The sequence below is a fragment of the Onychostoma macrolepis genome, chromosome 06 (genome assembly GCF_012432095.1).
Source record: "Onychostoma macrolepis isolate SWU-2019 chromosome 06, ASM1243209v1, whole genome shotgun sequence".
NCBI lineage: Eukaryota > Metazoa > Chordata > Actinopteri > Cypriniformes > Cyprinidae > Onychostoma > Onychostoma macrolepis.
Genome location: NC_081160.1, coordinates 24,412,072 through 24,436,516, shown reverse-complemented (window position 1 = coordinate 24,436,516; position 24,445 = coordinate 24,412,072). Strand labels below are relative to the sequence as shown.

The 24,445-nt window shown below is 36.4% G+C and overlaps 1 protein-coding gene across 2 annotated transcripts in view; it reads right to left on the bottom strand.

Moving 5' to 3' along the window:
- The window catches only part of srgap3 (SLIT-ROBO Rho GTPase activating protein 3), an 87,477-nt gene that overhangs the window by 15,603 nt on the left and 47,429 nt on the right, over positions 1-24,445 (bottom strand). Inside the window, exons 5-18 of one of the 2 annotated variants that reach the window (XM_058778428.1) lie at positions 24,177-24,362; positions 20,370-20,498; positions 17,686-17,907; positions 16,819-16,920; positions 13,671-13,868; positions 13,045-13,129; positions 10,005-10,032; positions 7,719-7,821; positions 5,670-5,730; positions 4,937-5,014; positions 4,039-4,173; positions 3,163-3,268; positions 2,260-2,487; positions 993-1,066 (exon numbers count right to left, since the gene is read on the bottom strand). In XM_058778428.1, coding sequence (XP_058634411.1) covers positions 993-1,066; positions 2,260-2,487; positions 3,163-3,268; positions 4,039-4,173; positions 4,937-5,014; positions 5,670-5,730; positions 7,719-7,821; positions 10,005-10,032; positions 13,045-13,129; positions 13,671-13,868; positions 16,819-16,920; positions 17,686-17,907; positions 20,370-20,498; positions 24,177-24,362 — 1,735 coding nt within the window. Of the gene's footprint in view, positions 1-992; positions 1,067-2,259; positions 2,488-3,162; positions 3,269-4,038; positions 4,174-4,936; positions 5,015-5,669; positions 5,731-7,172; positions 7,204-7,718; positions 7,822-10,004; positions 10,033-13,044; positions 13,130-13,670; positions 13,869-16,818; positions 16,921-17,685; positions 17,908-20,369; positions 20,499-24,176; positions 24,363-24,445 lie in introns of both variants that reach the window. The other variant, XM_058778429.1, reaches the window with a different exon arrangement.

The following is a 24,445-nucleotide window of genomic DNA, read 5'->3' as shown; positions in this document are numbered from 1 at the left end:
AAACATCGCTAGACTATGCCATTATTTACATGTGAGAAATGATGAGGGTGAAGGGTGAAAGAGGAAGGGAGAGAAGAAGAAAAAAACAGAGAGAACGACATTTTCAAGACCTGGAACCTCATATAACAGCTTATGAATCTGTGCTGCCAGGTTTCAATTTGAGATCATCTTTCTTATCTCCTCATAGCTTTCCAGCCAATAAGGATGCACACTGCTGAAAGGGCACTACTCAGATTGGCTGAGCTAAATGTCAATTATAACATCCACCAAACAACACAACCTGGTGTGTATGAAGCATTTCTTTCAATTGTTTATATAAAAAAATATACAAACCTTCTTAAAGAACTAAATACAATTTGCCTCAATTATTAAAAAATATATATTAAAAAATAAGACTTGTTTTCAGAGAATATATCATATATTAAGTTTATTTTCTTACCCCACTAGTATTCTTTATAAATGCTAAAAAAATCTAAGAAATTATTGCCACTGGGGTGAGAACAATAAACAATAAGTCTCATATTGGCTGTGGTTGTATGAATAATTTTTTTTTTTTTTTTTGTGGAAACTGTTTAGATCAAACTGAATATGACCCAGATGTTTCAATGCCAGCTTTGACATCTGATGTCAATTATGTGGTTGACATCCATGTGTGCACACACATATATACACACACACAAGCCAGAAAGGTCAGCCAGAGCACAACACAGCAATGCTAATGAACACATCATCTTCAAAATGCACAAGGCAGAGCAATTTTTCAGTTTTTTAAAGCAGCAATATGTGGTCATTTTGATTCATTTCAACCCCAAAGGCTAGCAAAAACATCTGACTGTATTTGTATTGGTTAAATAAACAAAAAACCTCAAATGCTGATTTTTGCTTCTGGTCATTTGTGGTCTACTTTACAATACAATACACAGCATCCTGCCATAAGAGACAATTATATGAGCATGCAAAAAGCACTGAATGAATGCATAAAATGCCTGTACCATCATCGCTTGTGTGTGGTTCGGTGCAGTTGTCCACTTCATCAATGGTGCCTGGTTCACTGTGAGGGCTGTCACTGTGTGAATATACATAATATACATAAACAAACACAAAGCGATACAGATGTTTAAAAGCACAGTAAACACAATAACTGTACACATAATAATGCAAGCATCAAAAAAATAATAAAAAAAACACGGCAATTACAGTTCTGCAATACCACGCAAACAGTAATCAATCCAATATTAGAGACTCATGAAACAGCAAGCATTGTGGACTAAAATCCATATTTATTTCACGGGAATTAAAGTAATATGCCACAAGAGACTGTGTGTTTCGTTGATCTTACCATGGTTAAGAGTCATTAGGCTTGACGTACGAGTAAAAACTGGGTAACAAACAGCATTATGGGGCTTATTGATTTTAAAACAGCATGTTCGATGAATACACTATCACTCAAAAGTCTGGGGTCAATAAGGTTTTTTTTTAAGAAAATAATACTTTTATTTAGCAAGAATGCATTGATTCTACTTTTATCTCAAATAAATACTGTTCTTTTGAATTGTCTATTTATCAAATAATTTTTAAGCACCAAATCAGCATATTAGAATCATTTCTGAAGGATCATATGACACTGAAGATTGGAGAAATGGTTGTTGAAAATTCAGTTTTGCCATCACAGGAATAAATAACATTTTTAAAATATATGAAAACAGAAAACAGTTATTTTAAACTATAACATATTTAGCATCTAACATATTATAAAATATTTCACAATGTTTTTGATCAAATAAATGCAGCCTTGGTGAGCATAATCTAATTAATCAGAATTGAATTTAAAAAATACCGTGCATATATATATATATATATATATATATATATATATAAACATCTGATCCCAAACTTTTCAATGGTGCTGTGTTTACATTTATTACTAATACTAACCAAAGCAAACCATTTCCATCCACTACCTTGGAATACCATGTAATTCATGGTATATTAATATTGTAATCATTTAAAACAATATTATATATCAAAGAACTGTGTGGTATTTTCTTCTCATACCAACACTGTATCATGGTCCCACTAAAAAATCTTTCTTATAAGTAGAAATATTTATTTTAGCTATAGGTTACGCCACTTTTTATGACCCGAGTGCTAAACTCCCCATTCATAGTACCGAGCTCAGTTTAAGCCACAGCTGGCTCTAATGGAGGAATTATGACATTCTTTAATAACATCAAAATCCAGCTAAAGTCTAGAGCTCACCAGTACTCCTCTCCTCCAGTCATGCATTTCTCATAGACAGGACCGTCCAGCTCACGCGGGCTGGGGAAGATGACCTCGTGGTGGATGATGATGGTCTTGATGACCTCATTAACATGAGCCTGACAGGCCACAGGGTCCTGACCCTCCGGGATGGGCATCAGAGTGGGTCCAAAACAGATGGCAAGGTTATATGGGTCCATCATGTTCTCATCACTGTACTGGGACAGACTAGAGATGAACAGACAGTGAAAAAGTTCTTAGGGGTGATGTAATGCTGCGGGAATTACAAACTTTCAAAAACTTTCTTACTCCTGCTGTCTATTTCAATATATTAATTCATCATTTTGTCGCAGAGAATTCATCTTCATGTACAGTGTATTATCTTTCAGCTTATCTCTCATTGGGAAGTCTCTTGACTGCAGAAGTGAAGTTCAAATGAGTCAGAGCTGCAAGCACCGAGAGCAAATGAAAGGGGGAGAGAAGTCAGAGGGAAAACTCATGATGTGAAATCAAATTCTTTGTTCGGTCTGGGGGAGGGTGAGAACAGGAAGCATCAATAAAAAGCCAGGAGAAGAGGACAGGTATAGTACAGTACAGACTGATGGGTTTCTTCGGGCGTAAATATCCTCTAAAGCACTCCTTGACAGACGTGGTCATAAATTAGATAAGAATAGTGGGGGCTGTTGAATAGCTCTTTGTAAATATAATGAATGTCTTTGCTTGTGACTGCTGCTATTCATATAAATGGTGATTTACTATGAGATTTACTGTCTGAAGACAGAGATGCTGTGAAGGCAGTGTGGTAAAATTACAGATTAGCCTTCCACTTTTGAGCATGTTGCGTGTGTGACTGCAGGTCAACTAGTTTAAAGTATGCCACAAAAAGCAGTAAATAAAACTTACTGATTTAGAAAAGCAAACAGGTATCGCATGACAATGATGATGGTACGAGGAAGGGTAACAATCATCTGCTGGATGTGGTGGGCTCTTTCCGCAGATGATTCAAGCTCTGAAACAAGAAATTGACAAACAAATTTTTAAACAAATTTAAATTGTTTAAACTGTTGGTAAGACTGATTCATGTTTTTGAAAGAAGACTCAACAAAGCTGCATTAATTTGATCAAAAATACAGTAAAAACAGTAATATTTAGATTTTTTTGTTTTGTTTTTTTTTTACAATTTAAAGTAACTGTTTTCTATTGAAATATATACTAGAATATAAGTTATTCCTTTGATGACAATGCTGAATTTTCAGCAGCCATTATTCCAGTCTTCAGTGTTACATAATCCTTCACAAATAATATTAATATGCTGATTTGGTGCTCGGAAAACTCTCAAATTTCTGATTATTAATGATGAAAACAGTTGTGCTGCTAATTTTGTAAAAACCATGATACTTTTTTTCAAGATTCTTTGATTAACAGAAAGTTCAAATGAACATTATTAATTTGAAACTAATGTTCTGTAACATTAGAAATGTCTTTACTGTAACTTTTAAACATTTTTAACGCATTCTTGCTGAACAAAAACATTAATTAAAAACAAAACTAAATCAACATGAATGTTTAATTGTTTTTTGAATGCTTTTCTTGTCCAGGCATTTTTTCCCAAAAACAAAATATAAGAAACTGACAAATTGCTCTGTACTGTAAAATTGCTAAGATGAAGCCAAGCACCAGTAGAAACATACAACAAATAACAGCAATCTATGGAGTAATATCAGGTTTAATCACTCCAGTGACATTTCGACCTATCCTGCAGCTGAATGAAACACTCACTGATGGTGGAGATCAAATCCAGGAAGCGCTCCTTGGGGAAAAGAGGGTTCTCCAGCCCTCTGAAATACAGCTTGAGGACACCAGCCACAGAGTTGATGTCATGATCGCTCTGATCATCAACCAGTGGGTCCTCACCTGAAATAAATGGTGGAAAAATAGTGGTTATAGCAGAAAAACACACACACAAACTCCTAATATATAACAATAAGCAATAGCGTAAAGTAAGTTAAGGGTCTACAAAACTTAGTTCCCTAAGCTTAACAAGAACACAGATTCAGGCACTAGCAGTATACTTATTTTTTGGATGCTGATGATTCAATTACATAATAACAAGGTTGCACATTAAAACGTAGCTATTTATCAACACTGCTATATAACACCTAATGACTGATATCCTTATGGTATCATTTTTGTTTTGTTAAACTTGCATCCCTTTTGTAGCTGAAATATACACTCTTCCTCCATATCTGATGAATTGAGTAGCTTAAAAAGAGTTGACGACAATTCCAGTAAAAGATTTAAATTGCATTTGTATTTGCATTTACTATACCATATCTGGTAATTTCTGGGTTGTAAATGTTTCAGTGCAAATGGAATGATTTTGAGATGGAATAGCCTTAGAAATGGCTTATATAATTTGATACATCATTTGTCAGTATCAAAACCAGGCAGATGATTGTTTATATCTGCAAACATGAGCTAAATGTAGAATCAATTTGTTTCACAGGAAAGCTTTTCTAAATTGAACTCCAGCCACCAAATTAAATTTTCTGATGTTATATACACCCTCTGCTCAGCAAAGATGATCTGATGTGCAGAAGAAACATATTCACAGTTTGGAAAGTACATAAACAAAAATAACTGAAAAATAATTACAGTTCATCTCTAGGGGCCTAACCTCTTTCAAATGAGTTTTTAATATCGTTGACTTCCACCTGAGATCCAGGAACTCGGAATATGCCTTGTTGTTGCAGCCCTGGCACAGGAAAATAAAAAGAAACATGAGTCGAAAACTTGTCAAGGCATGATATTGCATTATTTCCAGCTCAAAACAAGATGTGCACAGGAGGAAATGCAACATTTCCCTCTAAGGGGTCCTTTATTTTTGGCACACATGAGTTTTGCCAAAGAAGTTCCAATCATTTTCAAGATTTCATTGGATCCAGAGGGAACGCCTGTGATCTTAAAGCAATAATCTCAAAGAAAGAGTGGATTTGGTTCTTGTTAACAATCCTTGAGCCAGCAGAGAGAATAGAGTTTATAGCATTATTATTTTCTGCCTTGACATCTATAAAAATTTATAGTCTCGAGCAGAACAATAAATCATCAATCCACTGCATACTTAACAGCCAAACCGATGTCATTCTCTAAATTCATGGACTTCAGCTTTACCCTAACAGATGGACTTTATACTGAACTATTTCCAAAGTATCACGGGATCACTTAAACTTACAACAGACGAGTCCTTATTCAAATTAGCATCTGTGTCTCTTTCTGGTTGAGTATGTCGAGCGCTCTCCGAATGATAAGGGGATGTGTTGTTTTTGGAGAGCTCTCTAATAGTTTCCAGTAGCTCCTGAGTCAGCATGTTTATCTGCAATCGATTTGTGACCTTTCCTTGAACCACTTACCATATAGATTAATGTATCGAATACAGCTCTCCACCACCAGAGGAATGGGTTGACCTGAGTCCTGAAAGACAACAATCATTACAAAATGGCACCAGTTTTAAAGCTGTGGCTGAGATTTAAAGGGACAGTTCATCAAAAAAATGACAATTCTGCTCAACCAAACCTGGCTTTCTTCTTCCGGGGGAACAAAAAAGGAGATATTTTGAAGACAGTTTTGTCCAAGTCAAGGTAAAACAAAATTGGACTCAATTAACTTTAATTGTATGGACAAAGACCATTTTTCTAAATATTTTCTTTAGGGATTCTGCAAAAGAAAGTAAGTCATACAGGTTTGGAGTATTATTAGGGTGTGTAAATGATTACAGAATTGTCATTTTTGGGTGATCTGTGCCATTAAAGGCCAAAGTATACTTCTTTTGACTCGTACGCGTACGTTTGACGCATGCACTTTGTGCAAAATTGCAATACCTCTCCTGGCCTAACGGGGCCAGTGTTTGTGCAATCTCTCGCCACGAGTTAAAACCCATATAAATATATTTGTATTCTTTCATGCTACAGTTGTACAAATGAGGATATTAACCTCTTTGCACAATCTCTCGTCTATTTAGGCCTCCATTGTCGCTGTAGCTAACCCGCATTCCGTTTTTTTCTGTTTCTGCAGTTTTTCTTCGGCTACCTTGTGAATCGATACCCCACGGCAGGGTTTCCACCTTGCAGATAATTACTGTAAGAGAGTTAAATGCGCATGTGCGACCTGCACGTACAGTAGTGAAGTATACTTTGGCCTTTAAAGGTGCACCTGTTCATTTTCCCCTCATTAAAAAGTAAAGTAAACAAAAAGTACTAAAAGTAGTATAAAATTATGAAATAGTATACAATCATGTTTAATATCATGTACACTCGTAATAAATCTAATAAAACCTGTTGTATCTAACATGGAGCTGGTTGCATCTTTGGGCATCCATGCTGAGATCATATGACCCACTAAAAATGACTTGCTTTATCTTTTTAATCCATATTATTGGACACGTTTTGTTGTGGAATATGAATTTGAAGAATTAAACCAGCTTTTTCTGGGCCCCTGCTATGACTGGAGTTTTATCTCTTATGTTAAATATTTTTTTACATATTTGTATATCATTAGATGCAAAACTTTTTAAAATGGGAAAAACTGCTTGGTGCACCTTTAAGTAACATTTTTCTAAATGCTTTAAAAACAGGGACTATATACACAAAACTATGAAAAATAAAAGTCTTTTTTTCATTGTTTTAGTAGAAAATAAAGCAAAGCATTAAGCATGTCTGTCCTCAAGGGCATAAGACAATACAAAAAGTTCAGCCAAGGCTGCTAGTAGCAACTCATCCGAAGTTTGCTACAGAAAGCTCGTAAGAATTTCTCTTTGAATTCTTGTGGAAAGCAGCAATGACATGTCATTTGTCTAAGCAAATGTATTACAGCCTTATCTGAAAGGTAAAGACAGTCCTGGCCCTATTCTACAGTACCTGATTGCGGGTACGAGCATTCCGTCTTCCCCTAGGACACAAAGCAGCGTAGAGCAGAGCAGAGGAGTGAAAGAGGTGAGAAAATCACAGTTAGAGAGGAAGGGACGACAGAATCGCCATGAAGACGACAGTGTCGTGGTGGTGACTGGGTGGAATAGCATTAGGGCGGCTGCTGGAATGGCTTGAGATGCAGTAAAGGGAAGCATGTGGAGAACGTGATACCCTTCGTTTAATTTTCTCTGCAATTTATGTCTTTTTAAACAAACTAATTTAAATCTAAGTGGTAATCGACCACTCGATTGCGTAAATTAAGCATTAAGGCAGCTCCTTACAAACTAATGGGCCCTGCTGAGTCTCTATTTAGGCAGGAGGGCATCAGCTGCCACCCTTATCATCTGCATCATCGCCACCTGGCGAAAGACGGGAAATTAACAGAAGCAGATAGAGGGTGTGAGCGCATGAGTCAGTGAGGAAAAAAACAGACAGAGCTTCAGCCATCCCTCCAGCCCATCAGGGGGCGCTGTTAGCACCAAAGTCAGTGGGTACCTTAATGAAACTCTCCATATTGCCGTTAAACAGCTTATGGTTATAGATGGAACGAGGCCTTGGTTTCCGCAATTTCTGTGGTTTCGGGGGAAGTGTTGGGGGTCTGAGGAATGGAGATGGTTAGATGGAACAAAAAACATACACAAAACACCCTCTGAATGACATATTATATCAAAAACCTTAAAACCTACACAGCAAATCCTTTCCCATCTACTCAACTCTTACTTATGTCTCAGCGGAGGAAACAGCCGATAATGAAGGGTTTAAATAAGCAACAGGCATTAATTGTTGTTCTTTAAAAAAATCGTAATTACATCCTAATGCTTTTGACCTCAAATTAACCGATAACAACTGCAGGGAGTTTTCTATTCCCTATAGGAGCACTGAATCAGGCCCATATTGAAACATTTAGCTATGGAAACATAATTGCTGTTGTGACAGACCGGTAAATGCAATCAAAATCAAACATGACATGGCTCTGTACTTTGGTGGTTACCTGAGGGCACAATCACAAGCTGTTATTTATATTTGCTTACATGATTAATCATTAACAGATATGGGCGAGCTGGATGTTTTCAACAAAATTGTATAGATATTTTGTCATAGAGTTTGAACAAATACCATTTCTCTTTATTATTTGGGCCTTAAACATATTCTATGCAACTACGTGAATGAAAACGCTTCTAGCTACACTAGCATAATTTCATACCAACATATACATTGGTCAAGTGTTCGCAGCTGTATTTGCGGAACAGTGTTTCATTTAAAATTTTAAATAAAGGGCATATGATTATCAATGGCAACACTGGTAGATGTCCTCCAACTGAGAGGTCAGAAGAGGCCTGCATCTGTTTACCAGGAAGGCTCTATTCTCAGCATTCTCCGACTGTCAGAGGACATTCTGGATAACCCAGCATGAGCTGAGCCCCTGCCAGTGACAGCTTGAGGACAAGTCCCCTTTTGACCGCCATGCAATATCAAAAAAGTTTTATTTGTCCTCTCTTGCTTTTACCATGCTGACTTCAAAGAACTAGCAGCGACAAAAGCCGACGGTGTTGTCGCCTCGTGTCGGCAGCGTCGGACCAAAAACACACCACACAAACTACAGCCGACGGCAAACTAACACGTCGGTTTTGCGCATGCGTGAGAGGAATTAACTGTCTATTTCAGCAGCTATCAATAGTATAATATCAGTAACGTTGATAACTAATCATTTTAAGCAGCTCATGTTGTTATGAAAACATTCACGTATTAGAATGATTGGGAAAGATCACGTAACATTTAAACAGCCTTCTGTCTGTACCGCCTTGATTCATTCACTTTCGCTGTAATTCTCGGGCACTGACTTGTTTGCTAAACTGAACATCCAATCAGAGTTCTCCCTCTCGCCGACGATCCCGACAGCCCCGACGCTGATTCAACATGTTGAATCAGGCAAACTGCCATCGACGTGAGCCCAACGTGAGCCCGACGAGTGAAACACACCAAACAAACTAGCCCGACCGTCGGCTTGGTGTGTCCCGGCCTTTAAGTGTTTTAGAGGTTGTTATCGCAGCTGAACATGCAGAAAATGCTTTTTAGTCTAAAAATGCCACAACAACGATTTGCGACTGTGGTAAAATAACTTTTCCATTAAAAACAATAATCATGGATATGGATAATGAATAATGAATATGGATGAGAGGTATAACACGGACTGAATCTTATTCTTTAATGACTCAATGGCTTAACAAGTGCAGTTTTCTTAAGAGACAATTTAATTGGACAAAAATCTAGAGAGATTGAGGTAAAAGTGTATCTTCACTCTTTAAAATAAAGGTTTCGAAAGGGTGTTTTCACAGTGATGTCACATAAGAACCACTCTGGGTTCCCCAAAGAAACTTTCAGTGAACAGTTCATAGAACCATTTTTTACTTAGTTTGAAGGACATTTTTATAATCCACTTTATAATCCAAGAACATTTTGTCCAATAGAAAGGTTTCATGGATGTTAAATATTTTCAAGGAATCATAGATGCCAATAATGTACCTTTGTTTTTAAAAGTATACTACAGAAGAAAAGTCCTGCAAAGAACCTCACAGTGAACAGTTCTTCAATTAACCTTTTGTTTCCTAGTGTGAAGAACATGTTAATAATCTACGGAACCATTTACCATTATAAAAGGCATTTATGCAATGGAAAGGTTCCATGGATGGTAAAGTTTCTTCATGGAACCACAGATGCCAATTAAGAAACTTTATTTTGGTTTTGAAAATATGAATTTCATCTTCAGCAGAACTTTCTTACCTTGTAGTTCCACATTCAGCTCTTTCTCCTAAAAAAGAGAGTGGAAAGAGGGAGGAGTTAGAAATGTCATTATTAGCATGATCTCATGCGCTGGGTTCTAAAGCTCGGTCAGAGCGTACTGAGGGCTATCGTGAGAGTGGCCAGTGCTATTGAAGACGAGATGAATGGGTGAGCAGACACACAGAGCTTGAGACAAAGAGGAGCACTGGTCACCGTAGAAACCTCGGAAAGGGCCCTGTGGGGTGTCAGACGGTCACAGAAGGAACTAAAGGGGCTAAATGAGTGAGTGAGTGTGTGTGTTTGTATTTGTGGGTATGAGGGTGTGTAAGAGTGGGTGTGCATCAAGGGATTCATTTCACACTAGTGACACTGAGCGATGTCTGTGACGGCTCACTAGATTCTTTGTCCCAATGTCCAATTCACTGAAAAGGGTTCCTTGGTATCGCCATCATACAAACAATGAAAATATAAATAGAATGGTCAAAAGGAAAATGATAATGCAAGAATGTTTCCAAATTATTCAAATGTCAGTTTCAGTTTTCAATTTTAAATTAAATAGTAATAATAATAATTGATAAAAAAGGATAAAACACTCAGGAGTGACAATAATGCAAGAATTAAACTATCACACTAAACTATCAAACTACTTAAATGTTAGTTTTGGATTTCAATTTTAATTTCATGAATAAAATAAAATAAAATAAAATATATTTTTGTTGTCTTTGATTTGTTAGATTTGTTGTTGGGTTGATGCCAGGACGTTGCTTAGGTGTAAACAACTGGGTGGTTGTTAAGTATTTGCTATTTTTGTTATATCATATCTCTATCACACTGTAGAGCCTAGACAAGGCTTGTATCTCTCCTTTGTAGGTATAGGATTTTGTTTTTTTTTAGCTTGTGAAATCTGACTACTGAAATTATGAAAGCACACCTCTGCTCAACAAGCTCCACAATTCATGTCAACAAATTATTGTGGAAATCCAAAAATAATAGTAATACTAAGCACACAAATTTTAAAAAAGCATATAAAACTAATGCAATAAAAAATAATTCTGTTGAAAAAAGTAGAAAAAATGACAAAAAAAAGTCCCCAAATTATCTCTAGAGCACCTGCCCATAATGCAGACCAAGTTTTTCCCATTCTGAATCGCCATGTAATGAGGTGGAACCACTAATGTTTCTACATGGGTACTTCAGAGACGTGAAGTGGGCCTTCAAATCATTTCATTTCACTAAATCTGCATATCAAATGGAGTGGTTCCCATGTGCCTTTGCTATGCCCTCTAAAATCATTCCAAAAACTGAAAGGCTTTTGTCTTGCCAGCTGAGGAGTTCAAAAAAAGACTCGAACGCTTTCCAACCATGCTTCTGGATAGTGGTTTGCAAATCGAGACAATTATTCTTCCACATAACTCATTTAAATAAGCGTCAGCATTTAAGCCAGGTCGCTGGTGACATGGCAACCCTTGATAATATTAACGGAGAAAATTAGATGTGCTAAGCTAATTGGCTTAATGGATGGAGGATCAATTAGTTGAATAATTTAAAAAACATGGGCGGTACCTGCTGCAACCATATGTGACAAACTCATGTATATGCACTAACGCACACACCTTGGCTAGCCTCGAGTGTCTGGTTTTACTGAGATGATGAGGTGAAGTGTAATTGAGCACACAGTCTGGTGAGGGGAAGAGGGCAGGACTGGTCAGCGATCATATACGTGGATGGCTGGACTCAGCTGGGGTGTCCCACAGTGTGCCGTCATTAGATTATGAGCTGCTGCACAGGCAGCTGCTGAAATCCCCCCCCGGTGCCACTAGCTGATTGATTGGGCGTAAACTGCCCATAACCGAAGTGACAAGAGGCCTTATGGGAGATGCGGCCATGAAAGCAGGGTCTTTCTAATCATCTCACAACAAAAGGCCTTATACCTAAAGGAATATTCAAGGTAAATTTCAACTAAATGTCAATGGCATCTGTGTCCCTCAGTTGGTAAAAACAAAGCATGTTCACACTAATACATGTAGAATGGCAGCCTAGCTTTTTTGTTTAGTTAAATCACTTAAATGGATTATTTATACCCCAAAACACTGTCATAGCTTAACAACATTTCAGTCTTTCTTCAGGCATTTGCTTCAAAAAGTCTTTAACTACAACATTATTATTTGCCTGAAGAAAATCTTTGCCGTTATCTAGAAAGTCTTCAAAATTTACGACAGTGTGTAAGACTTTTTTCACAGTATTAGTTGTGTCGGTACAATGCAAAAGTAACTGGGTTTATGTTTCAGCTATAGGTGTGATATCAGTTGAAAGATTGGACGTACCTTTGCACAGAAGAGGTAGTAAGCAATCATACTTTCATTACATTAACACGTGTAAAAGTTTGTGTTATGGTCATATTTGAAATGTTTAATCTCCATTTGTATTAACAAACTGAAGGATAACTCAAAAATATTGTCTATGGTAATTCATAATGTAATATAGATGTGGAACATACTGTAAACATTAGGCTGAAAATGACCCTCTATATTGCTTAAATGGCGTTTAAAGCTCTATACCCAAAGATAGACAGTGAAAATCTGGGATTTTTTTTTTTTTTTTTTTTTTACATTAGATTAAACACAATATATTTTTTTCTATATATAAAATTGAATTAAGTAAAAGTCCAAGACTGTCATGGAAGAATGACATAAAGAAAATATAATATCTTATTTATGTCACTAATCAAATTGGTGACTGACCATATTAAAACATGATCATCAGTTCTACACAAACTTGTGGAGTTTGTGCCAGTTCTGCCAGCTTTAAATTAGACAAGTAGACACTAGTGGTCTTAAACTTTTGGCCCTCACTTCTGTATATCTTGTCCAGTTAGTTTAGATACATTCATTATACAAACTTTTTGAGCTCGCTACGAAGCTACAACTTTCAATTTTATACCCAACAGTGACCAAAGTTGCAATTAGAACCCAGAGGCATAGCTGATGCTCAGCATTTCCAGAGAGCAGAGAGAAACTTATTTAATAAACAGACAACTCACCTTCCCCCAGAGTCTGTTTCAGCAGGTCATGCTTGGCCTGCAGCTTAATGATGAGGTTACTGCCGTTCAGGTACTCCTTGAATTTCTGCGACACAGATGAAGGCGTCAGAGAGCTAATGATTTTAATAGGATGTGACTAAAACAGGGGAGTGATGTGTGCTGTGGGCAACAAAGAACAGATTTCGTTGTACTTTGCACACTGCAAATTCAATCTGTTCCAATAGGAGGATTTAATTTCCGTCTCATTGGTGAGGCATGGGCCTTGTCACGAATGTTTTACGGATTTGTGCGTGATGACTGAGTTTGGACAGACAGATAGGACAGGCCGAGCAGACTTTGATATCAGTGTTTGCAGAGACGATTGTGATGTGAACCATGTATTAAAAGATATTTTTTTTTAAAAAGCATTATAAATGGAAGATACCAGGTTTTGCCATTTTATGTCCAAAATAACTAATAATTAGGAGTGTCAATCAAATACAAATTGAATTCATTGCATATACTGATTAAATAATCCACAATTCATTTTATATGCCATTCACTAAAAGTCATATAAAAATTGACTAGAAATAATAACAGTACTTGTGGTCCCAGTGCTTATGGTCTGAGAAAATAAGGCCACTCACAGTGAAGTAGAAGACTTCCGTCTCCTGCTGATTGGCTCGTCTCTTAGCAATGTTTAATTTGCTCATGTAACTCTCGGAAGCCACGGATTTGATGGACTCCGTGGATCGGCTGTGCTGGAAGGCATCTGATACATCAAAGTCCTCCACTGTCAGCATGTCTTGTAAGGTCTGCATGGTGGCATCCAGGGTCTTGCGCACCTAATTAAACATAGCAGGGACTCAGTAAGGTGAAAGACAGACGAGTATGAACTTAGGGAATATAAGTTACATAAGATTTACACTGCCGACCAAAGTTTAGGGTAATTTTTTAAAGAAATTTATACTTTCTTTCATCAAGGATTCATTAAATAGATCAAAAGTCACAGTACAGAATGAATGTTGTTCTTTTAAACTGTCTTTCAATTGAATTGTTTTTAAAAAATCACGGTTTTCACAAAAATAGCATAGCAGCATAGCAGTTGTCAACATTCATACTAAAATGAAATATTTCTTGAGAACCAAATCAGCATATATTAGAATGATTTTGGCTGGTTGCTAATAGTGGTTGCTAAAAATTTCCATTACATAAATTACATTTTAAAATATATTTAAATTTAAAGCAGTTATTTTAGATTGTAATATCATTTCACAATGTTACAGTTTTTACTGTTTTTGATGGCAAGCATAGAAAACTTACCGACCCAAAACTTTTGAACAGTAGTGTATATTTCTAGACATCTGACAGTGATGTAACTTAAAGGGAAGTGGGAATCTGTTGAAATCTTGAGAATGCATCTTAGAAGCATCAGTTAGAACAAGTTTAAAATTACACCCAAATCGGTAATGATTCACACCATACGCCATCCAGCAAAAGTGTATTCATGAATTTGAAGCAGTCATGAAGTAATACACGAAAATCGGTTTCTGTCTCCGAGTAAAAAAATATAAAGGCAGTTATGACAGTCTAAAATAGGAAAGGAAGATATATAAAGCCACATTTTTTTTTTCCTAAAGTGGAAACTGGCTTCCATTATTCTATTACACATTTCTTTTGTATATACACTAAATATTGTTATAATATAAAACATATATATGTATATACATATATTTTTAACACACACAAATTATGTTAAAATTGAAAATTGTCACATGTTGTTGTAATATAATGTTAGCAGGGAAAGGAAAAAAGAAATACTGGCCTGACATAAACAAAAAATCTTTATTGTTAAACCCTGGAATATACTGTGGGCACTTTTATAATACTTTAAAAACAAAATTGTCTGTGCAGTGTATTTGAAAAAAGCGCTTATTGTTTGCAATAACAGGTTTGCAATAACAGGTATGCGCCTCTGTGATATATTCAAACCCACAATATGAGCTTAAGAATATTGAGAGACTCAAAAAATGGATTAAACTTCCAAATAGAAGTATTTGTGTAGTACACTAGTTCAGTAAACAAATCACCGGGAGAAAAAAAAGTGTAAAATGAGCTTCAACTATGATACACATACGCCCACAGTCTTGAATGTGTTGCTGTTTACTTGAATGCTTATGCAGCTAAAGTTATTAAAACCTCAAAAATGAGCAATAAAGAAAAGATCTCAACCTATTTCACCTATTTTAAAGATAACCAACACCGCCAAACCACATATATATGATATTTATATATATACTGTATGTTGTATGCAGCTCTGAGACTTCCTTTATACTGGTACATTTAACCCTAGGACTATAATTCACTCACACCAATGTATGAAATCAAGGATCGTCTGAATGCTGTAGTGACTAGTGTGTAAATTGGCCCCAGGCCCTCACAGATTAATGTGGCACATTCCCCATATGACACAAAATCATCAATTACTAGCTGGTTATGAGACACAAAGTGATAAGAGGCGAGATGAAATCGTCAATACGCACAGACAGGCACTATTACAAAGCCCATTAGCACCTGCATATACTTAGTTGGTTGGTGAGTTGTGTTCGGCTCTCCCAATACAAAGAATTACCCTCACAAAGACCAAACATGAAGATAACCATACCATCCCAAAAGATACACACACCATTAACAGATGAGAATGCTAAAAATACACTCTCGGTTCCCAGGAAAGATGAACTAAATAGCAACGAGTTTGATTGCTAGGCTGAAGTATTCTCTGGAGCACTTTAAAAACGGTTTTAAAAAAAGAATGTGAGTAAAGCCGAGGGCTGTTTGAGTGCTAAAGACTCTGCAGAGTGATGACTCACACTAAAGAAGTTGATGAATCTTTACACCGAGCAGGTGTAAATAAAACTCAATAGTTTCCAAAGCATGTGGTTGCAAGAGAGGGATCTGAATTGCATACAGATCTGATGTTAAAGTCAACAGGAAACAGAGTTTGCAACCTATTTTACTTCTATAACATGACGTTATAGTGGAGAGATTTAAAAATATAAAAATCATCGTTCCACAAATTTTCACTTGCAAATTCTAGTCATTACAATAGGAATCCATGTGTTCAGTGAGAATGACTTCCCCACACAGATTTCGCAACGGGTTCAGGTTGGTCACACAAATTTGCTGCATTGACCATCAGAAAGCCTTTTTTTCACCAAAATTTAATTAATGTGACATGATCCGAAGAATCAAGATCGTTCTTTCATTAGTTTAATCTTATGTTTTACCTTGTAGTTTGTACTAGCAAAGAGCTAGACAGGGTCATCTGACTGACACTGTAAATCAACCAACTAGTTCTTTTGTATGTTTGGTTTAAATCTGAAATAAGATAGAACTTTGAGAACAAAGTGGTTTATACAGCTGCACTCTAACAAGCTCTGAATATCTCTCAAGATTCAAAGACTTGAACCACAAAAACTGTGAATCAAACAACTAGATCTTTCACTGAAGCATTCAGTGCAACTGCTTGGTGCCGTATCGGTAAAGTTACCGTACCGTAACTTTGTTTCCCAGCACTGATAAAGACCTGCACACTCTGACTTTTTGGAAATTGGATAAAACCAGTCAATCAGATTGGAGCTAGCGATTATTTTAGTATGCAATATGCATCACAGTCAGTGAATGGTTTTAGGTGGCGGCATCTGAGGCTGAGACTAAATCATTATTTCTGTGAGGTGGATAGCATGATAATGGCCATGATAAAATGTTGCATGTAGTAACTGTGATGATTCTTACCTCCTCATTCTCAATCTTGAGCGTGGCCAAGCGGGACTGCAGCTGGTGGTAACGCATCAGAAGTTCAGTCTGGACTGGCTGCTGGGCACTCACTTGGCACACCTGAGACACAAAAACAAAACACAAAGCAGTTTATCTCTGTCATGATCAGTAACTTGTTGGGGGCAAGTTACTTTAAAAAGTAATGCATTACAATATTGCGCAAACTCCGTAAAAAAGTAACTAACTGTGTAACTTAGTTTTTATGGAAAGTAATGGATTATGTTACTTTTGCGCTACTTTCTGTCACCTCTATACTTGCTTATTTATTATTAATAACAAAAAACACAAAAGTTATATTTTTGGCAACTGTAAAGGTCTTTTAAATTTCTTTTAAAACGGGAACAGGAGAGGTGTCAGTGGGAATACGAAGTACTTACTTGTGTATACTTGTATTACTTATTTGAAAAGGTAACTGCGTTACTTTACTAGTTACTTGGAAAAAAGTAATTTTGATATCTCTTAGATTTCAATAAACATTTAGTAGGCCAATATTATTATTATTGAAAGGACAGTTCAGTCATTGCTTACCCTGTCTTTCCAAACCCAATAATGACTTAAACAGACTTTTTGTCTGTTTTTTACACAAAGCTAATGTATAACTTGCAATATAAGTGATATGAACCACTTTAATGGAACTTTTACAGAATTTTTTTTTTTTTGGATTATATTTCATATTGAAAAGGGTGACCAGGATAATCTTTAAAAATCAACTTTTGTGCTACACAGTCATACAGTTTGGAATGGCTTGAAGTTGAATAATAACAGAATTTAATTTTTTACAGTTACAATAATAAGATATTATTGGGTAAGTTGAAGGCTAGGTACCTCATCTCCCATGTGCGGCAGAAACTCAAAGCGCATGGGTGGGCAAAAGACCTGATTATACATGTCCATGATCTTGTGCTTGTCACTACGAGGGTCCAGGTTGTCCACAGCGTTCTCAATGATGTCCAGACCCTCATGGCGAGACGTCTCCAGGTTATACTCAGCAGACAGATACGTCCTTAATGTGCGTGCCAAGCTAGCATGATACCCGAGGTCACAGCACTGTAGAAAGAAGAAAAATGGAGGATGAGAGATATCTCACAGCAAGCCTGAATGACATTTAGAAGAACACAAATCCAATCTTTCTTTCTGCGAAGACAGTATAAATGACATTTTATTTGCCAAAATGTTTCCATGGTGATGCCTATTTTTAGCAGTCATGAGATTTCACATTTCACTCTTAACAGGACAAAGTATAAGACAGGTAGCATCTCTTGTGTCTCCGTGGATCACAGTGCCATTAAAATGACATGATCTAAATGAGTAAATTTCATCCTGCAGAGAATCGAGATCGTCAGTATCTATAATTAGAAGAACAAGCGCAGTGGGATATCTTAGCTAATTAGTTTAAATGTGCAACAAATGTGTGACTAACCTCTTTTAGCAATGTGGAGCAAGTTTAAATTTGCTTGAGGGAAACTTTAAACCTCTACGAGTCATTGCGACAAGGCAGTTATCGCTCTATTGGACTGTAAATCCATATATTATGCTTTAAAGGGTTTGAGTGCAAACACTAGACGGTCATAGCCTGTGGCACAATCTATTTAGCATTACAAAGCCACAGGAGAGGAGGTGTACAATGGTAAAAAATATAGCACAGTAATACCGCCAAGTTTAGATTCGGTATTTACACATTCTTGGCCCAATAACAGCACTGGTTCAAATTCTCAGCATTTTCTAATAATCACAGATCATTAGAAGTAAATCCATACTATTTTAAATTATTTACGGTGTCCATCGGTAATACTGAAACCACTGTTTGCCCTAAGACAAATATACTTCAATCTAAAGCAGAAAACCACTACTTAACTTCTACTGTGTATTGGGGTTAGCAAGGGTTGCCATGACCGAATTGTTTGAACAATACCTTCGGTTCACTGTCAGTCTCTCTGAAAACTATCAAACATGACAGACCCGCCCTACTTCTGACCCTGCACTATTAAAAGTAAAAGGTTTTTCTTACAGAGAATTATTTTTAACTGTATGGTTGTAGACTTAGAAATGAAAAAAAATGGGATGTTCAAAAGCAAAAAAACAAAATTTTTTTTTTATTTCTTCTGTTGAACACAAAAGGAGACATTTTTTTGGTCCATACAATGAAAGTCACTGGTGTTTAATGTAGTTTTGGACCAAATGACTTAAACTATATTCTCTGTGTTCACCATTGAAACAATATGATGACAGGGTAAGTGATGATAAATGATAACAGAACATATTTGGGGTAAACTATCCCTTTAAACAGATGAAATGCAAAGCCTTCCTAGTTTCTTTGAAGCACCAGTACCATGGTTTGTGGCACTTTCTGATTTTTTGGAACAGCTAGCAAACCGTAAATTTCTGGTACAAGGTAGCCTGGCATCCTACTGTAATTCACCACGGTAGGCCACAAGAACCACATTAATTTCTATATACCCAATGGTGAGTGTGGGTGTTTTGTGAGTTTTGGTTTGGTGGTTTCTACCAGTTAGTGGTTTTAAAGGTAATCCTATGTCAACAACCTAACTGAAAGACCTTTACAGAGTTCTTCCAGCTTCAACCTGTTAACTGTCTTAGGGATTTACATCTATTTCTATAAAATAAATTCAGACAGTATAGAAAATGATTGTCCAATGCAACATTCCCAAACAAAACAGTTGCTACAAAGATATGCAAACAGTATGTGACTGCAGTAGTTTGCATAGTGCAATATATCTCGGTTTAAAAGTTATATATAATGGCTTATGTCTCCTCTTCGCCTTCTTGCTGTTATCAGGAAGTACAAGTGTGTGTGGTTTTATGTTTTCTTAAATTGCTTCATGATATCAGGGTGTACTGATGGACAACAATGTGACACTCTTTGCATCTCTCAGCAAAAATCACAGAGGTTCGGTTTATCTACAGTGTGTGTTCTAATGCTAACACGACAGAGACAGCAGAGACAAGCCAGCAGGGGAAATATTTCAGTATACTTCACATCACCGATCCAGTCTCAGCAGATTTTTGATAGGATGATACCCATGCGACTGACAGCCTGTTGTTGTGTATGCAACAATATTTTGTGAATTAATTGCAGTAAAAGGGTTTATGTGCAATTAAGCTAGTAATTCCATTTTCTTGTTATAAATCTGACAAAAAATCATTCTGGTTTGGCAGAATAATAGTTTTAATCTTTCATTGTGAAGCCGAATGAAGCTGCAAAACAGATTAGAAGGTTACTGTAATGGTGATTAATAATTCAATAAAAACACAAATACCAGAGGGAGGTGGGAATAAAATCAGAACACAAATCCAATTCACTAAAAATGACATTCTAGGAAATGCAAAGCAAACATTTAGAGAAACGAAATGAGGCAAACCATATTAACAAGGAGACACTTCACCCGCAATGCAAAGAGAAACAGATGGAGCCGAGCTCTCATCAGTTCAACTGTTTAAATCACAGCTGATACACACAAACAAACGCATGCCTCATTGTGCATACTCACATCAATCATATCCGAAACATCGTGGATGTAATATTTCGCCACGACAGCGTTGGTAGCTGCCAGGTTCAATAAATAGTCATTGCGGGCTTTTGTGCATTTCAGTTTGTTCTCGGAGTACTTGGCTTGCCTCTGGAAAAGGGAAACAAAATGGAGAAGAAATCAGTTAATATAATAAATAGCTGTTTCACTGACAGAGGCAATTGGGTCATGATGTAACACTATATGTTCACACAATATCAACTTAACCTTGATTTAAGAGGAATGCCTTTGCTTGAAATATATAACATTATCTGAAGTTAAAAAAGCCACATGTATATGTAACAGGCATTAAAGACTTAATGTGTTTTTAGATTTTAACAATTCATGACACAAGAAAAACATACTTTTAAAGGCAATGTACAACATCAGACCATTTTTATAGCCTACAGAATTTTTTTTTTTTAAATTACATAAAATAATTTAAAACATATAACATAATACTTGCCCCAGCACCAATGTGACAACTTGCCCCAACCTGATATTTATGAAAAATATGCTTGTTGTGAGAACATTGTGCAGTATTTGGGGTTAAATTTACCTTCACAAAGATCATTTATTGGGGCTATTATATAAGTATGATGAAGTTTCATTTTCTATTCTTTTATTCTAATTGGGAGGACAGACTTCGCAAAACATTGTGTTTGAAATCAATACATAAAAACACTTTTAACTGATTACTTTTTACATTTAGCAGACACTTTCATCCAAAGTGACTTGCATCCATGGTATACTTTTTGTCAGTCTCATTTTACTTGGGAGTCGAACCCATGACCTTGGGGTTGCTAGCAACATGCTCTACTGTTTTTCTGAGCTACAGAAAATCTTACTAAGACACAGTTACTGAGATATAAACCTTGTGACAACTTTCCTTTTAGGAAACCAGCCCCAGTCTATATAAAAAATTATTAGCACAGTTTATTCAAAGAGATAACAGAACATATATTTTGGAGTGTACAGAGATAGTAATTCACACTACACTTAAACAAAATCTTTAAAAAAAAAAATGGAAAATTTGCTGTGAATAAGCAGTCGGCAATGTTTAGGTTTAACAAACTGATCATTTAAAAAATGTTAATTCGGAGAGCATGAATAATAATATATATCATATGAGAGTTTTCTGTGAATTGAAACAAGACACAGAGACTGAGTCTCATCTGCTTTGTGAGCTCCAGCTGTGTCCTGCTGAATTTTTCATCAAAAAGCTTGAGCACTCAAAGCAGACAGCTGCTCTAGTATCATTAATATCAGCTGACAGCTACATAATTGTATTGACAAAACAAAATCCTTAAATGAAGAACAAACACCAGTGATTAGTACATGCGAGTTCAAACGCTTGAGTACTGATCACATGAGTTGAGTTCGATGCCGATTAAACAATCACTGTTATGAAAAGCAAGTATGACGGGAACAATATATAAACTGAATATTATTTAAATTTAAGCATGTTGGCAACCAAATAGTCTCAGTTCCTTTTGACTTTCATTGTATTTTTTGTCAGGGGGAACCAATGGGAATGGGAACCGAAACTATTAGGTTACCAACATACTCCAAAATATCTTCCATTATGATCCACAGAAGAAAGAAAGTCATTCAGGTTTGAAACATGCATTATGGTGAGTGCATGATAATAGAATTTTCATGTTTGAGTGGACAAATCATAGTTTTTGCAGCACAAATCATAGTTCAAATGAGGCCTTTTAATCATTGTGCCACAGAATCACAGTGATTAGCTGGGAGTGAATAATAGCAGTCTCTTTTAAAGTTTAAAGATTACCAGCATATAAACTGAATCAATCATTAGTGTATTTTTTGTCACCCTTATTACGTTTGTAATATTCACATTTAATCTAGGGCTGCACAATTCTGACAAAATTCATAATTGTCATTTATTCCAATCTACTGTATAAACTGAATACAATTGGAAGTGCAATTCACAACATATTTTCACATGATCAAACTACACATTAGTAACTGATAGTCCATTAAGGCTATTGAGGCTTGCAGGTGTGCTAAAATCACGTCGAAGTCTGCTTGCCTGCAGAATCAGGTCAGGCTGCAGAGAAACACAGAGCATCCATGGCTACCATGGTTATAAATAGTGTGAGGCTGAGTGGCTTTCATGCCAACATCTCTACGCATTGCAGCCTGAAAGGGGAGGAAGGGAGGGGGAGAGAGAGAGAGAACAGCAGAGAGAGAGAGAAAGAGACACAAAGAGCAAAAGTGAGAGAGCGTGCAAGCTGGCTAGTAAAGGAAACAGAATTCATTCACATGAAAACTGCCTTGTGTGAAATTTTCGCAAATGTTCATTTATAGATTTTTTTTGTATGGTCCCACAGTCACTATGAGTTAGCTTCCTGTAAATTCATAGAACCAGCTATGAATTAGCATGAATTAGATGATTTACAGCTGAAGTCACTGACCTGAAATGTTGAATCTGGTTTGTGTGAGTAGTCAGCCATTCAGTCTCCAGGCTGTCTACAGTCTCACTGACCTCATTGTCCATTCTTAGATAAAGCTCAGCCCACATTCATTTTTATAAACCCATCCATCAGGTTCATTCAAACCTAAGTGCCTGCACTGCTTTAAAGAGCCAATGAGAAGGTAACTAAGAAGAAGGCAGGGTGGCTACTAGGTGTAGGGGGGGAAAAGTTTGCTATCATGATAGGGCTACATGATCTGGGGGAAAATATAATTGGGATTTTTCAAAATAAAAAATTGGGTTTAAGATTTAAGATGTGATTAAAAACTGATTATAATAATAGTAACTATAAGTAAATATAGTAATAAGTAGATTATTATTATTATTATTAAAAACTGAAAAATCAGAATTATTACTATTGTAATATTTCACAGGAACAAAATGAGTATTTAAGGAAAGAATAATACAATTATTGTGTAATTTTCTTAACTTTTATTATAACTAAATAAAATATTAAACAAAATATTACCATTGAAATATTTAATTTCAAATAGAGTATTAAAATATAATAATACTAATAATAAATACAAATATTAAACACAACACTACTGTAGTATATATTTCACTTTAAAAAAACAATTATACAAGAACATTTTTTATAATTTTAGTACAATAATGGTTTTAAATGAAGCTTTTATTTCAAAGGAAAAATGCGGGAACGATCTTAAAGCTTCTCATTTTTTGAAAAAAGACTATTTATAAGCGCTTCTAATTCCATGTTTGGGAATATGGTTAGCACATATAGCATTTATGAATACATATTATAAGCAACCCAAACTTGGAGCACTTGAAGAGATGAGTTTGTATTAAACAGCATTTACTGTCAATCGAAACTCAGGGTTTGCATTGAGAAGTCTTCTGGTTTGATCCTCGCAAAGAGGCATCAACATTGTGCTTCTGAACACTTAACCAAGAACAAGGGCACTTGACTCAAGGTTCCACCAGGGGGATTGTCTCATAAGAGTACTGAAAGTAGCATTGGCTAAAAAAGACATTGGTAATGATTATGCAATATTGGCTTTCACTTCCTTTCACGGTGGCTTTCGAAGGAAGTCAAGGAGCAACAGAGGGCTAGCTTTATCCTCCATTGTGCACAGATAATATACACCACTTGAAATAACATAATCTTTCTCTTAAAGGGTCACAATCCTGCTTGAGAGTGTCGGGAGAAGGAATGAATGTGATTCTAGGCTGCAACGGCCCTTTGGTTTAATAAAAGCAGGGTGGCATTATGAGTCACTCTGCCGAGCATTATGAGCCCGGCCGCTAGCTCACCAGAGTAATCTCACCTTCTCCTTCATCTTCTCAATCTTCCTGACCGAGCTGCGGCGCTGGGGTCGGTCATCGTGGCGCAGGAGGTTGACATTCAGGTCTCCAGATTTGCTAAACTGCTTCTCTTCTTGTTTCTCTGCCTCCTTCAGTTTGCTTTCTGCACTGATGCTCTCCGTGTGGTACATGTGATACGTCTTCATCACCTGTAGGATGATATAAAACACTATGAAGACTAGTCTGTCAGTGTCACACCAGTCACACCAATATTTTGCAGGTAGTTTGTTTG